General features: G+C 50.8%; 1 protein-coding gene across 8 annotated transcripts in view; it reads left to right on the top strand.

The window, feature by feature from the left end:
* Positions 1-456: 456 nt before the first annotated feature.
* KCNMA1 (potassium calcium-activated channel subfamily M alpha 1) overlaps positions 457-17,353 on the top strand; it is a 746,198-nt gene continuing 729,301 nt past the window's right edge. For 6 of the 8 annotated variants that reach the window (XM_029200929.1, XM_029200922.1, XM_029200927.1 and 3 more), the window contains exon 1: positions 669-1,202. In XM_029200929.1, the coding sequence (XP_029056762.1) occupies positions 837-1,202 (366 nt within the window). In that variant the 5' untranslated portion in view covers positions 669-836. Of the gene's footprint in view, positions 1,203-17,353 lie in introns of all 8 variants that reach the window. The other 2 variants (XM_029200928.1, XM_029200923.1) reach the window with 1 other exon arrangement.

Raw genomic sequence — 17,353 nt, 5'->3', positions numbered from 1 at the left:
TGCAGCTGCTGTTGCTGGCGGCTGCGGGGAGCGCGGGGCGCGCGCAGGAGAGGCTCGGGCGGCGACGAGGAGGAGCCTGAGGAAGCGGGGAGGAAGATCGAGCGAAGGCCGAGGAGGCTCAGCGGCGTGGCGGCGCGGCTTGGGGATCCCGAGAACATGGGCTAGCGGCGGCGGCGGGCCGGGCCGGGCGCGGTGAACCTGCCGGGGCCCGGCGCACACCGGGGCGGCGAGCGGGAGCCGAGCGCAGCCGGGAGAGGAGGGCTGGCGCGGGGGCGCCCGGGAGGGGGCTGATGAGGCATTATTAACGAGTCGCCGCCTAATAAGCCCAGAGCGGCGGGCTAGCTGCGCGGGCTGCGTGCGGGGAGGGGTCCCGGGCCGGAGCGCGGCGCAAACGCGTGGCGCACCGCGGACGGGCGGCGCGGCGCGACGCGACGCGAAGGGCAACCGGGCCGGCGAGCAGAGCCGGGGCGGGCCCGGGGGCGGACCGCAGCGCCCCCTCGTTCTCGGCGCTCTGGGCCCGCGCAGCCCGGGGTTAGCGGGGCTCGGGCCGGGGAGGGGAGCTGCCCGCGCGCTCCGTCCCCCTCCCCCCTGGGCGGGCGGGCCGGCGGCCGGGGGGAGGGCAGGCGGCGGCGGCGGCCCGCTGTATATATCTCCGCGCACCCCGCCAGGTCGCGCACAGCTCCCCGAGCCCAGGCGCCTCCCCGCCCCCTCCCCGCGCTCCGCGGCGGCGGCGGCGGCAGCAGTAGCAGCAATATGGCTGTTGATGGGTGTTCGGGGTGGCGCTGGCGGCGGGAGGAGCTCCCCCGAGCCCCTGCGCCGGCTGCCCGTTGCTAGCTATGGCAAACGGTGGCAGCGGCGGCGGCAGCGGCGGCGGCGGCGGCGGCGGCGGAGGCAGCACTCTTAGAATGAGTAGCAATATCCACGCGAACCTTCTCAGCCTAGACGCGTCCTCCTCCTCCTCTTCCTCCTCCTCTTCTTCCTCCTCCTCTTCCTCCTCGTCCTCGGTCCACGAGCCCAAGATGGATGCGCTCATCATCCCAGTGACCATGGAGGTGCCGTGCGACAGCCGGGGCCAGCGCATGTGGTGGGCTTTCCTGGCCTCCTCCATGGTGACTTTCTTCGGGGGCCTCTTCATCATCTTGCTCTGGCGGACGCTCAAGTACCTGTGGACCGTTTGCTGCCACTGCGGGGGCAAGACGAAGGTAACGCGCGCCCCGGCGCCTCCCCCCTGCGCCAGCCCCGCCGCTTCTCGGCGTCCCCTGCAGCCCACCTCCTCGCTTCTCACAGCGCCGTGCCTCCCTCCATCCCTGCCTGCCTTCCCCTCGCCGCCTTCCCTTCCCTCCGCTCTCCTGGCGCCCGCCTGTTGGGGCTTCGGGCGGCGCGCCGGGGGTGAGGAGTTGCCCCCAACCGGTGCGCTCCGGGACGCGGACGCCCAATCCCGTCCCCTTGTTTATTGTAGGGTTGTTTGTGGCTGCGGCTGGGGCCGGGGTGGGAGGTAGGGAGAGCCGACTCGGCGGGCACCGAGCAAGCTGGGGGCCGCTCGGTGCGTGTTCCGCGCGGCTCACCTGCCCGGGCTCGGCTCCTTGTGGTGGGCGAGGGGGAGCACGTCAGCCCGCACTTTAGAAACCTGTTGGGGAGATGAGTTCGTAAAATCAGAAGAGCAGGAAAATTCTTTGAGAAAGGGAGGACATCTTTTGGACTAGGGAATCCCAGGGGAGGAACATGACCAGAGGACGTGCGGGGGACCTGGAGGGGCGAGAGAAAGTTGGGGAGGTGCATCCCAGTTTTGGAGGCAACCCGCGGATGCTGCCACTTTAGGAATGTGGCGAGGTCGCAAAACTGATGTCCCCTCCCTCTCCTACTGTTGGAGCAGACCCCCACCCCCACCGCAAGTTCTTCGGCATCTGTATTCTCGCCCCCCTGCCACCGCCTTCAGGTCCCCGGAAATGCCCCCGGCAGCGTGGAGCTAGAGCGGGAGGTCCGCCCGAGAGCCCGCCGAGGCCGAGGTTTTCACGCGAGCCTCCTCCCCGACGCTTTTGAGGTGGCTGGATGTCGGCTTTAAACTATTCCTGGCGCAGAGACGCCCACCAGCACCGAGGCTCACTACACCTTATGTATGGTTGCTAGGCTGACTGCCTGGTTTGTCGCCGTCGTGTCCCTAGAGATGTCCTCTTCCCCCCCCCCCCCCCCCCCCACTGGCTGAAGGTGAGAGGTGGCGGGCAGTTTTTCATAGAAAACTGCAGGATAAAAAAGAAAGAACTGGAAAAAAGAGTGACCAAGCTGTTTTCTGTTTGACTAATTTTTAACCTAGGGGACTAACCAGCGCCAGCATTTTCAGAGAGAGGGAAGCTCAAAGGGGGATAGGGAACAGTGCAAGGCCGTGGCACATCTCGGTGGGAATGCTCACACCTTTTCTAATAAAGTTAATCCGAGGACACCTCAAACTTCCACGGGGCACAGCAACTTGTAGCAGCCTCCTTAGTTGCTACGGGGAGGGAGTAGGTAAGATGGGGGCTATGGGTGACACACAAGGGTGAAGGGAAGCTCGTGCGCTCTTTCTCTCTCTCTCTCTCTCTCTCTCCTGATCATTAATTATACATTGTGTTGGGTGCTGGAGCTCAGCTGTGTTTTGTGGTAGCACATTTGTGTTTTGGAAAATACTGGTGTGTTGGAAATAAGGGAGAAAAATAAAAGCCATCATTTGCTTCCTCTTTCTCCTACTTCTCCGGAGACCTCCAGATGTTAGTCAGTCAGTTTTCTCTGGAGTTACCTTCTTGGCCATAGCAGTTTCTCCTTACTTGTCAAGGTGCAAAACCACCCACATTCCAGAGAAGCCATTAGGTGAAGCAAAATCCTAACCCCGAGACCCCCTAGACCCAGCCCCTTGCCTAGCCCTCCTGACCAGTGCTTATTCATATAGCCTTCTTATTCACACATTCCCTCTCCTCTGCCTCCCCACCAGTCTTTAGTCTGCGAGTGTTTTTCCTTTACTGAGATTCCGTGCTACCCTTAGAGGTAGAACTTGTAGTTGCATGCATCTCAAACATTTTCTAGACAGTGATTTGGGGGACCTTTTTAATGATCTCCTTATCCTTCAAGAACTGAGCAGGCTAGATCATAATGAAAACTTTTTTTTCAGTGAGTCAAAATAAGTTTCAGTGTTTTTGTGATCCTGGGGTTTTAAACACAGCTTCTAAAGCCTTTCTGCTGTAGGGGGTACATCAGTGCTACTGCATTGCTTCTGATGAAATGCTGATTGGATCGTTCGCATAGTCTGTTTCTTAAATGATGACCAAGCATAACCTCTGTAAGTTTTCTCAAGAAAATACGTTTTTGGCAATGATCATTAGAAAAAAAAAAAATCCCTAGATATTAGGCTATATTTTGTAGCTCCAAGACATGCCGAGTTGACTAAACTGGAACTTTCTACAAAGAATCATCTGGGATGAGAGATGCTTGCAGTTGGTTGGGAAGATGTGAGGCCAGTATAGAATGAGATCACGTCACTTTTGGTACCATTAGAGTCCCCTTTGAAACATGCCCAGAATCTCTTAATACTTGCCCCTTGATTTGCTCAATTAAACAGTGTGTGTATCCATCTCATTTTGACCAGTAGTAGTTACTTAGGCCTTTTATAAGCTTTTCTTTCTACTCTTGAGGTCTGTAGTTTTTACCGCAATCATTCTTTTTTTTTTTTGTCTTTCATTCTTTTTGCTTTCCAAGTATTTGGTAGTCATCAAGACACTGTTCAGAAGAATGCATTTGGCTTCAGTTTGGAATCATTATTTTAGTGTTGGGTTTCTCAAGCAAACTAAGGCTGCTTTTCTTTAGTATTCTACCAGCCCTCAGATATATTCACCCTGATCCTGGTTCAGCCCCAAAATGGTTTGACCTGGAGCTAGGGTCCAGGGGAAGGCTGGTCTTTTTAGCATCTGAAATTCTAGGGGAATAAGTTTCAGCAGGAGCTCCAGAATCACAAGCATTTGGCCTCTGGGACTGCACCATCCTTTCTGATTAAAGGAACCTGAAACTGGATGTACATCATGAGGCATCCCATCCTTAGTTCCTCTGGCCTCCGGATCTCAAATCGTGAATGACTTTACTATTCTGAAAAGAATAGTTATGTGGATTTCTTTAGGAAATAAAGAAGAAAGAGAATCCCATTTTCCCCCAGTTGGGAATTTGGGCACAGTCATTCCAGTACTATATTCTTTGCTGTACTTTTTCACATCATTTTTCTTTCTCTGTTGGGTTTCATCAGAGCCCTCTCTTTACTTGGCCGTGACGTTTCAAGGTCTAAGCCAGTCGTAGACTGTAGTGAACAAGGAGCGGCTCTGGCAGCCTGAAGAAGGTTGTGACCTTGAAGAAGTAGATTAACCTCTCTGGTCTCCTTCCGGGTGTGCAAAATGTGGGATTGAATTCTGTGAGTGCTAATGTCCCTTCCTGCTCTGGGACTCAGTGGAAGACAGTAGAAGGAGTTGGTGATCTATGGGTAAAGTTTCTAGCTCAGAACATGTTCTGTAACTCTCCAGCCTCGGAGTGCTTATGTGTCTTTATTCCATCTTCTGCTCTTCCTCCAGCCCACAGTCTGCCTTTCTTTAAATGCCTGGGGAAGCTGAGGCCAGCTTCCTATGGAGCTGTGGTTTGCTGTGGGTCCTAGACTCATCCTGCTGTCAGGTGGAGCTGTCCTCCCTGTAGAAGTTTGGAATTGATTAAGGTTGGTCTGCATATAATGAATTATGGAGGTTTGTCTCCACGGCTGTGTCTGAGAAAACAACACGTTTTCTCTGTTAGACTCGTGACTAATATAAACATCAGATCCCGTTACGGCTTGGTAATTACCCAGGGTCTGGCCTGACGCATCATCCAATCAGGGCTGGAAACTTCAGTGCCTCAGAATTCTTGATTCCAGATTGGCCCTGGTGCCTCATCTCATCCTGGAGATAGTCTGCATCGGACGAACTACAGATGTTCCTTCGGATCACTTGGGGGGGGGGGGGCTTGGAGAAGTGCTCAGGTCCCAGGCACAGGGGAGTTCCAGGTGACCTTCCCTTGTCCTGAGAACTTTTGCTTCTTGTTCCTGGCTCCCCCTGTGGAAATGCACACTTCCGTAGAGATGCTGCAGTCAGACAGACCCGAGTGCAAATCATGGATTCCACACTTGTTAGCTGGGCATCTGTGGCTGGCAGCTCTGTTAAGCATGGTTTCTTCACATGTAAGAAAAGCGTAATGATGCTTACTTTGTAGAATTCTTTTTTTTTTTTTTTTTTTTTTGCGGTACGCGGGCCTCTCACTGTTGTGGCCTCTCCCATTGCGGAGCACAGGCTCCGGACGCGCAGGCTCAGCGGCCATGGCTCACGGGCCCAGCCTCTCCACGGCATGTGGGATCTTCCCGGACCGGGGCACGAACCCGTGTCCCCTGCATCGGCAGGCGGACTCTCAACCACTGCGCCACCAGGGAAGCCCCTGTAGAATTCTTATAAGGAGTGACGATGCTGGGTATACAGCACCCAGGAAATGCCTGGCACTTAGCAGGCCTGTAAATGGGAGCTATCATAGCTCCACAAAGTGGCAGGTTTTAAATTTTCTCCTTGATTCCTTGAACTTTTGGCCCTGGAAGGGCACAGACTACAACAAATAGAACTTTTGAACCTAAAGGGACCTCTAGACCCTGGAGTCAATTGTCCTTGGGTCAAACAACCAGTTAGGGTCAGATTGAGATTTGGGTTCATAGCTCTTGGCTGTTGCAAGGCTGGCAGGTCGGGGAGGGGCAGCCTAGGAAGGCTCCATGGCTGAGGGCTTGGCAGGATGACTAGTGCTCTGATGGCGGGCAAGTCAGTGGATGAGCATTGTCATCGTGGGGCTCTAGGAGCTGCAGACCTAGCAGAAGTGGAAGGTTTTGTGGGCAGGTGTGGCTGTCTAATATCCCTTGAGAAAGGATGAATTCCACTCCTGTTCTCCCCAGTCCAGAGCCCACAGACCTGTTCCCCTGACAATGGAACAGTTTCCCCGCCAGGGTGCTCTCTACTCAGACCAGCTTTACCCTGATCGCCTCCAGAGTAGTATTTCCCCAAGTGTGTTCTGTGGAACATTTGCCCTTGCAGTTACCTTGTGAAACAAAATTGTAAGTCAGGGCATATCTGCAACCCCCACCTTGGAGAGTCACGTCATGTTCTGGGAGAAGTCCCAAGGGAGAGGAATTGGTTAAACTGCCCTTGGCCGTGCTCACTTTGAGCAACAGGGCCTAGGTGTCACGCTCGCCATGTAGCACCCAGAAGTCAGCCTGTGACCTTGGGCAAGGACGTCACCGCTTTGTGCCTCAGTCTCTTCATCTGTAAACCGGGGGTCCTCATAGAGCTCAGCCCTTTGGGGTAGGTACTCGCAGGGATCCCACTCTATAGCATTTCCTAGGAGGATACTGGTGACTGCAAGCCACGCGCTGGCTCTATTTCCGGGTGCCCAGGGTCCTTGTCCAAACATGCATCAGGAGGAAAGCAAGAGCTGCCCTTGTGTTTGGCCTGGGGGAGAAAGGATTCCAAGGGCAAGGCTCACCGCTGTCTTCTTCCCTGGATGGGGACATTCACTTTGTCCCTGGTACAGAGAGTGCTTGCTGTGGGTATCTCTTTCTGACTAGGGCAAAAGGAGCCTGGTGCTGAAGCAGTCAGGTTGGTGTTGGATTCCAATGCCAGGACCTCCTTCCCAGTGTGGGCAGCAGCGATGTCCCAGCTCACAGTGGCAGTGACCGTGCTAGCCTGCGAATCACAGCAGCCAGCTCCACCTTCCTGGGACTTCAGAGCTGTGGAGCCCCTGCAAGGACACCTCTGTGGTTCTGGTGAGAAGGGCGGTGTTTGTGCCGTGATGCCGCAGCTCCTGGAGCCCTGCGGGGAGCATTGGTCTCCATGAGACCTGCTTGGGGGGCAGGCAAGGTCAGCGTCCCCCAGGACCTCTGAAATCACACAGCCTTTCTGTGCGCAGCAGGGAGCAGATCAAGAGAGTGCCCTTTTTTTGAGATGCTTCTGAGTGGGTGGAACCCTGGCCCTGGGCACACGGAGAAGGAAGCTCGGGGGCCCCAGCCTGAGAGGCAGGGGTGTCCCAGCACTCCGGGGAGAAGGCTCCAGGGATGTTCAGTTGGGGTATTAGATCTCTCCCTCCCATGGCCAGAGAGCATCTTAGTCCATCTAGTCTGGGGCCTCTCGCACGTTTACATGTACACGAATCACCTGGAGAGCCATTAAAATGCAGATTCTGATTCAGAAGGTCCAGGGTGGGGCCTGAGACTCTGCATTTCTGACAAGCCACAGGTGATGCCGATGCTGAGCAGACCATGCTTTGAGAAGCAAGGATCTGGTCCCAGCCTCAGTCTCCAGGCGCTCTCTCTCTGAAGACAGGGCTATTTTTAAATATGGAAATTCTCAGCTCTTCAGCAGTGGGAAGGGATGAGAAGAGGAAGGTTCCCTGTGCCAGGACAGCCAGGTGGAGAAAACTCGGCTCAGGCCTCTCCGCGTTGCTGCCGTTCAGTCTGGGTGCTCCCTGCTAAAGCTGATTGTTCGGGTGTCTGCTCCCTAGGAACCCACAGCGCTGTTGGTTTGGGGCTGGGTTGTGGTGACCAGGGCAGCATCCTGCAGATCTATGGGGGTGTGGTCTATGCGTCGCCCATCAGGCTGTGGGCTCTCCCTCGTGCCAGTGGGTCACGCTGCAAGGGGACTTTCCGCAGTCCCGGATGGCAACTCAGCCAAACCACCTTCTTGCAAAATTAGAGGCTCGTGGTGGAGCCAGGGCTACACTGGGGCGATGCTCCGGGAAGCCAGCCGTTGGCCGCTCCCTCCGGGGTGTTTGAAGTCAGCAGGCAGTAACACTGCCAGCCAGATTTTCCATAGGGACCTCAGTGGGCTTTTCCAAGCGGAGGGATGTGAAAGGATTGGGCTCAAGACCTGATCACGGAGTGGGGAGAGACGTGCGGCACTGTGCTGTACCACCCTCCAGTGGTACTTCTCGAGAATCCCAGCAGGTGAAGCTGGAAGTAGCTCCTTTTCTCAACATACTGTCAGGGTTTTCACAGCTCATACTGTCAGGGGCTTTTTCCTGGAGATGTGCATTTGGGGTTGTTCCATCGTCAAAGGGGAGAACCTGGAATAAACATTTATCATGAGCATCGTCAGCTTAAATGAAGGACTTAGCGTGATGCCCGGCACACAGTAGGTCCTCACATACATCTTGTGGTTATTAGTGTTGTTGTTTTGGCCTTTATTACATAGGGAGTTCATCCTCTGTTCTAGGAACCAAGCTAGGTGCTAGGGATAAAAATAAGACCCAGTTTGTTTGATGGAAGGGATGGAAAAATTCAGTTATCTTCTCATGTCGGTCTCCAAGTTGCCTGCAAACCCTCTGAGGGCAGGAACTGAGTCATATAAATACAAGCACAGATATATGTTGGGAGGGCCCTTCCACAGTGATCTGCGGGAGGCTGCGTGGCAATGTTGTAGGTGCAAATACATTTTGCTGCTCTTTTGGGTAATTTGTTAGACGCTATGGAGAAACTCTGGGTGAAAGGGATGGGCTTGAGTCATTTCTGGATTTTAATTATTCATGCCACCCCGGTCTCCCCTGACCGGTGGGTAAGAAGAATTTGTTCACGATGAGCACTTGTCCATGAGGTGGATGAGTCAGGCAGGGAGCAGAAGGACAGCTTCGAAAGAATGGCTGCTTGAAGATGGAATTTGCTTTGTTTTTGGCATTATTTGGGGCATTATGTCTAATTGCCAATTTGGAAATGTAATTGGCACTCCAGGTCCAGAAGGGGTATACTTCACGTTGTCAAGCCGAGCCTCTGAATTGTCTCCCTATAAGATCTCATTACCTGTGTGACTAATGCTTCTTTACATGGCCAAAAGCGAAATTATTTAAAACATCTCATTTACTTGGTATTCTTTATGCTGTTTCACTGGCCTCCCTACCAGGTTTTCCCGGGGACCAGATCCGGTTGACGCTGGGCATTTCAAAGGTAATTAACAGAAACGCCGTGTTCCTTCCTTCTGCTCTTTATCCTTTCCTTGATTTCCTTTCTTTCCTGGTGATTCCCGCCAAGTCCAGGAGCAGAGGGACTGAAGTTTGCAGGTTAGTGGACAACAAATAGAGGCTTGATCTCGCAAGCTGAGAAGCACGTGGAGTTGTGACATCATAGGGGCAGAAAGGTACTTTGGGGTCGGGGTCCTACCTCCTCCCCAGCGCCATTGCTGGGAGCCCTCGGCCCCATCTCCAGAAGGGACAGGGGTGTTTATGGCCTTCTGAGGCCACCATTCCATGGGGCACAAACCCACCTAAGCATGAGTGGAAAGGTCTTTCTCCTTGCACTAACCCCTCTTTGCTTCTCGGCTATTTCTAGGACACACAGAACGTGTCTTTGTAGGTGATAGATTTCAAATTCTAAATCCAGCCCAAGAAGGCCCAGAGCTGGATGGGGTTTAAGTGTCAGCAATGTTCTTGAGATGTAGAACGCCCTTAACTTTTGTCGCTATCGTGCAAGCCACCTTCTTCTTCTCTCTCGTGACTGCCTGATGTCCTCCTTCCCCGGAGGCGGTGAGGTTTCTCCGTGCCCTCTTCCCCAGGGTTTACACAGCAGCCCATCCCGGCTGTTGGTTCTGGTGGTTTGTCCTGTGCAATGTGTCAGGTCTTGTCAGAAGCTGTGGGTGAGGATTTGGCCATCCCTGAGCCACTGGGTTGCCTCTTTGTCACTGTAATGTACCCAGTGATTCCAGAGTTCAGCTTCTTTCAGAGTTTAGTGCTGGGCTTGGCCGAGAGCAGACGTGATTTGGGGGCAGTACCAGGGATCCAGATGTATGTAGAGTGCAGATCCTTTGTTAAGAAGCCCGCATTGGACTCTGCTTTCTAGGTGTTGGCTCTTCCCAAAAGAGAATAGACAGTGAACTTGAGCCTCTTTTTGGATCATTTAAATACAGCTGCTCCTAGAGTTGAAGATTATTCCTCTCCAACTGCTCTTCTTATCTCTTCTCCTCTGGGCTTCTATACACTACTGCTGCCATTTCTCCTATTTTGCTGAGCAGAAAGAAACCAGAAAAGAAAGAGAACATACAAGAGGGGAGGGGGAGGGAGGGCAGGGGGGAGAGGGAGATGTTGACACAAAGAAAAGTAGAATTTCTCGTCTGGGAGCTGGAGGTTGGATAAATACATAATTGGATGGATATTGTTTTTAGTCCCTTCCCCTTTGTCTTAATGAATAAATCATGACAAGTGACCTCATGCCCAAGGTGTGCAGCATTAGCATTATATAAAGACCAGTGGGAAGAGTGCTTTCCCTTTTGGAAGAGTTTAGCTTTTCAAGTGAATTCCCTCTAATGAACTGCTGGCGTGGGGCCTGTGTGGCCCTGTGGCCCAGACACCAGGGGTTATAAGGTTTCTGGGGGCTCTTCCTCTTCGTGTACGTGTTTATGCAGGAGCAGAATTCTTCTCTTTGGGAGAAATTGCTGCATGAGTTTGTTTTCCCTTTACATGACTTTGGAAAGTAGACTTTTTGTGGCTCTGGAAGGGGAAGAAGTAGATGGGCAATGAGTAGCAAATGGAGAACTCAGAGATAAGGGCCCTTAAGGCTCGGAGGAAAGATTTGGAAGATGAAAGAAAGGGTTTATCTGAGGGCCGGGGATTTTCATGACCAACATTAGCTGGCCACCGCTTAATACACTGTTTCTCTTCTTTGTGCACCTGGGAGCACTTTCCTCCCAGTGCTTAGAGGAATTGCTTTAGCTACCCGTAAATTACGGCCGTTTCCCTCATAGATGGTGGCAGCCACAGCTGACCAGGTGGTAAGACTCTTGAAGAGTATAGGAATGGTGTCTCGAGCTGAACCCGTAAGAGAAGTCAATACTTTGCCTGTCTTAAAAAAGAAACCCATTTCTTAAGTTTGTGTGCAACCCTATTTTCCCTGTAAGATCTCTTTTTCAATTTGTGTTTTACACTTTTGTCCTTAGTCCTAAGTGTATATATATTCACTGTAGAAAATGTAGGCAAGACAGAGAGGTGTTTAAAGAAAAAAAGGACACCTCACGCCCACCAGGATGGCTACTACCTCAAAACCTAGAAAGCAGCACGTGTTGACGAGGTTGCGGAGGAATTGGAACCCTGGTGCACTGTGTGTGGGAATGCACTGTGATGCAGGTACTGGGGGAAACAGTATGGTGGTTTGTCAAAAAAATTGAAAATAGAGCTACCATATGACCCAGCAATTCCACGGCTGGGTACATATCCAAAAGAAGATACTTGCACATCCCTGTTCATAGCAGCATTATTCGTAATAGCCAAAAGGTGGAAGCAGCCCAGATGTCCATTGATGGATAAATGGATAAACAAATGTGGTGTTTACCTGCAGTGGAATATTACCCATTTGGAAAAAGGAAGGAAATTCCGACGTGTGCTACAACATGGATGCACCTGGAGGACATTACGCTAGGTGAACTAAGCCAGTCACAAAAGGACACATACTGTGTGATCCTACAGTACTTACATGAGGAACCTAGTTGCACGGACACAGAAGTAGAATGATGGTTACCAGGGGCTGGGGGAGATGGGGGGCGGTTGTTTAATGGATAGAGAATTTCAGTTTTGTAAGACGAAAAGGTTCTGCACAATAATATGAATATACTTAATACTACTGAACTGTGCACTTAAAATGGTTAAGATGGTAAGTTTTATGGTACGTCTATTTTACCACAATTACAAGTTTTTAAGAAAGGAAAAAAAGTCCCTCTAAACCCCACTTCCTGGAGATGGGTTTTCATTCTCTTCAGACATATTCTTCACCGTGGTGCTTGTGTTTGTTGGTGGGGCAGCTGATTTCTTTCCTCTGAGGATTGGGAAATGGCAGTCCCAGGAGAAGTGCCCCCCGGCTGGTCTTGTGTGATTTAGATGGTACCCACAGTGAGAGCAGAAGAACAGATCGAACAGCGTTTCTGCCCATCAGGTCTGGTTTGATGGTGTGTGAAGTTAAAGGACCACTGGATTTTTGATTTTGACATATGAGTAGTTACGGTATCTTAGGCAAGTGATGGTCTCTGGGCCCCAGTTTTGTCATATGTAACATGCTCTCTGATTCAGTGATTTCAATATACAGCCATTTCTTCAATCAGATTTCAGAGCTATCATTTTTACCTGATGAAGAACCCAAGACTAACTTACTCAAGGCAATGGGCCCAGGGAGTAGTTCTGGTGCCTCTATGAATCCCAAGAGTGAAATTTGATTGACATGTCCCCAAAACTTCCATGAGGTGGCATATTTAAGAATTACAGTCTGGGGACGGGGCCCCGTTGGAGATACAGTCAAACTTGTCATTAAGAAAAAAAAAACAACTCAAATAGTTTTCTGTGACTGTGCTACTACTACTTTTTTAAAAAATAAATTTATTTATTTATTTGGCTGTGTTTGGTCTTCGTTGCTGTGCACGGGTTTTCTGTAGTTGCGGTGAGCGGGGGCTACTCTTCGTCGCGGTGCGCGGGCTTCTCATTGTGGTGGCTTCTCTTGCTGTGGAGCATGGGCTCTAGGCACGTGGGCTTCAGTAGTTGTGGCATGTGGGCTCAGTAGTTGTGGCTCACGGGCTCTAGAGAGTAGGCTCAGTAGTTGTGGCGTCAGTAGTTGTGGCTCACGGGCTTAGTTGCTCCGCGGCATGTGGGATCTTCCTGGACCAGGGCTCGAGCCTGTGTCCCCTGCATTGGCAGGCGGATTCTTAACCACTGTGCCACCAGGGAAGTCCCTGTGCTATTACTTCTAATGACATGGCCACACCACTATTGAGGTTTTAATTTTAATTTCTGGTTTGGGGGAAAGGTTGAAAAGGTCTTGGATTATAGACTAGACTATAAACAGTACACCATGATAGGTTGGCTTTGTTGAGGTTGGGAATAAAAAGAAACATCTGATTAAAGAGGAGGTCATGCAAATCCACTTACTTTCGTGCTTTTCCTTAACTTGCCCCAAAAAGCAACCCCAGAGCGAGAATGTTCATCACAGCCCTGTTCCACTCCAGCTGCCAAAATCAGCAATAAGATGACCACAGCTTCTGTGGCAAAGGAGAGGGTATCTGATGGGGTCAGTAGCTTCTGAAATACCTGCCTCTCCCGTAAATTGTAAGCAGCTAGCACATCAGACCTGCTGAATAGTCTCTTAGGTTATATAACATTAATCAGATTATGCCACTGGAGCCATGTATTTCAACTTGTCACAGCTACATTATGTTAACACTTCACAGATCCACAGTGCCAGGTAGTTTTTGGGTGTTACTGAGCAAATTGATGATGATGGTAGGACTTGACGAGGCCCAGACAAAAAATACTTCCTTAGATTTTCTATATTGTAGTTTAATTCTTATTGGAGGGTGCAGACATCCTGCAAGTATTCCTTACCAAATGAACTAAAATTTTAAGACCGTAGTTTTTCTATCTGCAGGACCAAACAGTTGATTTATGGCCATGAACCAGATAGGACAGAGATTTTTGAAAACTCTGGGAAGCTTTTCATTTTCCAGCGACAGGCAATGCAAGCACTCTGTTCTTAATTGGTCCCTTCTTTAAGTCAGGAGCTGAAATGTCATCATGCAGATCTCTCCTGAGTTGCATGGAAACTAATAAAATCACGAAGGTTTCTATTTGTACTCTATGAACACAGACTGTAATGAAACTGAAACAGCTATCTCCAGGGATGGTGCTATTTTAAATGCTAGGCAAGGCTTGACAGCAATTTTAATGGTGAAAAGAGAAGACAGCAAGTGAGCGCTTCCGTTCTTTCCTCCCTGCCCCACCAGTGACTTTTCGTCCCTGCTTCTCTTTGCTTCCTGACCTCTGAAAGAATTCGCTTAAAACAGAGACCTGTAGGGCTTCCCTGGTGGCGCAGTGGTTAAGAATCCGCCTGTCAGTGCAGGGGACACAGGTTTGAGCCCTGGTCCGGGAAGACCCCACATGCCACGGAGCAACTAAGCCCGCGCTTTGGAGCCCACAAGCCACAACTGCTGAGTCCGCGCACCACAACTACTGAAGCCTGCGCACCTAGAGCCCGGGCTCCACAACAAGAGAAGCCACTGCAATGAGAAGCCTGCGCACTGCAACAAAGAGTAGACCCCACTCACCACAACTAGAGAAAGCCCGTGCGCAGCAACGAAGACCCAACGCAGCCAAAAATAAATAAGTGAAATAAATAAATTTATATAAAAAAGAGAGCTGTAATTGCTAGTACAGCCTGTCTACCACCTGTTTTATTTTTTATTTTTTAAAAATATTTATTTGGCTGCACTGGGTCTTAGTTGTGGCATGCAGGATCTTCTTTGCTGCGTGCAGGATCTTTAGTTGCAGCATGCGAACTCTTAGTTGCAGCATGTGGGATCTAGTTCCCTGACCAGAGATCAAACCTGGGCCCCCTGCATTGGGAGCACAGAGTCTTAGCCACTGGGCCACCAGGGGAGTCCCTACCACCTGTTTTAGAAAACAGCACCAGATTCTCAAACATTCTGTCTTGGCCTTTTCTCTCCCTCTTCAGACATTGCATTGATCTCCACACCTACTGGCACTTTTGTTTTGCTAAGTCTTTCTATGTGAACTGGAGTAACTGGCTTTTTAGGGAAAAAAATTAATAAACTCTTGAAAGTAGTTACTATGCATGAAGCACTCTTTTAAAACTCCTTATGTTTATTATGGTGTTTAAACCTCACACTCCTGTGGAGTGAACACCTTTATGATTCCCAGTTTACAGATTAGAAGACTGAGGCATACATAATACTTTTTTTTTTTTGGATAAAAAACTTTGAGTGTTTACTGTGGTTCTTGTAGTTTCTAAGCTCTTTGTATTATTTAATCGTCACAACAACCCAGTGAAATAGGTGGTATCATCATCCTCCCTTTACAGGACAGAGGCGTGGAGAAGTTGAGTGACTTGCCCAGGCTCGCACACTAGTGAGGGAAGAGCCAGGTGTAAATCCAGGCAGGTGGGCAGTGGAGCTCACGTGTCTTAACCCCTGCACTGTTCACCTACAGTCATACGTCATACCTCCTGTAGTGGTAGGTGGGCTCTGCTCAGCTCATCCCTGCCACGGAGTGAAGGAAACTGTGAAGACATAGGACTGAGGAGAGGAGTCATTGTGTGGAGACTCAGGCATCCATCCCTAGGTGAGATGTGAGATCCCTTGGACAAGTTCAGAGAGTTCTATACTATCCAGATGGAAACGAACCTTAAAGGTTATCTCATCCTTTTTACTCTCTCTATGCCTTGATTTCCCTTGCTGGAAAGTAGGTTAATTCACCTTTTCTCTACCTGGTAGGTAGGTGTGCTGTGTGCAGTTGTGCAGGTTGCTCACTGCACAACTATAGGGCTGCCATGAGATTCACATCAAATAATACATGGTTGCACTTTATGAACCAGGGCACATATACCATATCCCTGTGCTGGGGGGTAGGTGGAGGCACAGAATACATATTGGGGCATTTTTCTGAGTATCAGTCTTCCTAGGAGTTTTGGATAAAAACAGAGTTTTAATATTAACACATATATGGAAGATATTAGCAGAGTAGGATGCAGAATTCACGCGTATTTTAAAAACCTTGAGAGGTACGTGTGGAGCTACGGGGACACTCGTCATATGCAGAAGAGCGCGGAGTAGTGAAATAGTTTGACACCCACCAGCAAAGGCTTATCAGTAAACTCTGAACGAAGCATCCTAATGTGGAATGATGCCTTATTATTCCCACATGCTATTTGCTCATACCTCAAGCTCCAAAACTGTGTTATTAAAATAATGGAAATTCTATGAAAAGCAAATAAATATCTCTGAATTCCCTGGTCTGCTATAAATAAAGTGCATTTTGAATGTCGGTGGGACAGAGAATTTAATCTGCACACTGAGAAGGAGGTAGTGGTAGCTTACTCAGTGGTTATGAATCTTTCCCTTAGAAAGATCGATTCCTTGCCCCTCTCCACCTCCACGGCCTGGAAATACATTATTGTATCACATTATGGATTTCTTTCTAGACCCTCTCCACCTCCACGGCCTGGAAATACATTATTGTATCACATTATGGATTTCTTTCTAGACCATTGGGCATTGTGGCCTTGTGCCTGCCAAACCCCACGCACAGACTATTTGGTAGCGGAGACGAATGGGTCAGTCCACAAATCTTTATTAGCGTGGCTGTCCTTTTTCCACGGACACAGGGTTGTGTAAGACATCATTCCCTCCTTGGCAACACCAGTAGCCACACTGCATTATTCCAGGGGCACCATTCACATCACAGCCATGAATGATGCCCCTGGAATTGTGCAGTGTGCAGCTCGCACGTCAATACACGTGACTTTTCTAGGCCTCTGGCTGGGTGGGTATAATACACTCACACGAGAAATTAAAAATACAGTGCGAGGCCCGTAATTCTTAACGGCCAAACAAGTAAGAGAAACAGCAAGAACCTGAGATTCAGGAAGGGTGGAGAACACTGAGAATTGGTCCGAGTGGGGTGGCCAGAGAGAGCCCACTGGGGGTGGGGAAACAGCCCCAGGGCAGGCTGTTTCCATGACTTGTGAGCACTGTGACATAGGAGGCCTCCCTGGCCCCTATTGCTTGTTCTTAGCCTGAGCCTTTGAGAAGGGTGAAAGCTCAGGTGCCAGCCCATGAGTGTTCCTAAGGTCCGTGAACAAAGAATAACAAGACCCCGAGGATTTGGAGAAGTCCTCTGTTGCTAGCTGTGCTATTTTTAGCTCCTTCCCACGGCCCCTGCTGTCCCCAGGTGTTTGTCAGCAGAGCATCCTGTGCCTGCCTGGAGAGTGGTAGTGGGAGCCCGGGCCGGCCTGCTAGGCTGCAGCAGTCCAGCCGCCAGGCCTAGTGGCCGGGCTGGTTCTCGGAGGCTGGCAGGCTGCTGCTGGTTCTGGGTGAGGAGACTGAACCTGAGTAACCAGGGCCACAGTTCACCGCTCCTCCCCAAACCCTGGTGCATTGGACAGACTCACGGGCCTGGTGATGGGCTGGCACGGGCGGGCGCTGCTTCTGCTCTGGAGCTGCCTGACCATGGCTGCAGGGTGCCCAGGCCTGGGCGACATGCCTGGGCTGGGAAATGTGGACACAGTCTGGCCTGTTCCGCGGCTGGTCCAGACGTGGTAGAAGGCTGGTAACGACCTCACGGGTGGCCCGCTCCTTCCCTCCCAACTCTGCGCTCTGCCTCCCACGTCCTTCAAAGGTGGCTCATGTGCTGGGAAGGTTAGCTTGCTGGGAAGCCTTCTCTGCTCACCTGAGTCAGGGCTCACCCTCTCTGATACGCCCACCTTCTCCTCTCCATTGGTGTGAGCATCGTCTATCAAATGCTCTCTGTGGACAGG

Source organism: Monodon monoceros, unplaced genomic scaffold (genome assembly GCF_005190385.1).
Source record: "Monodon monoceros isolate NGI ecotype Baffin Bay Population unplaced genomic scaffold, NGI_Narwhal_1 Super_Scaffold_4, whole genome shotgun sequence".
In the NCBI taxonomy this organism is placed as follows: Eukaryota; Metazoa; Chordata; class Mammalia; order Artiodactyla; family Monodontidae; genus Monodon; species Monodon monoceros.
Note: the sequence above shows the minus strand (reverse complement) of the source record. Positions and strands in the feature narration are given on the sequence as shown.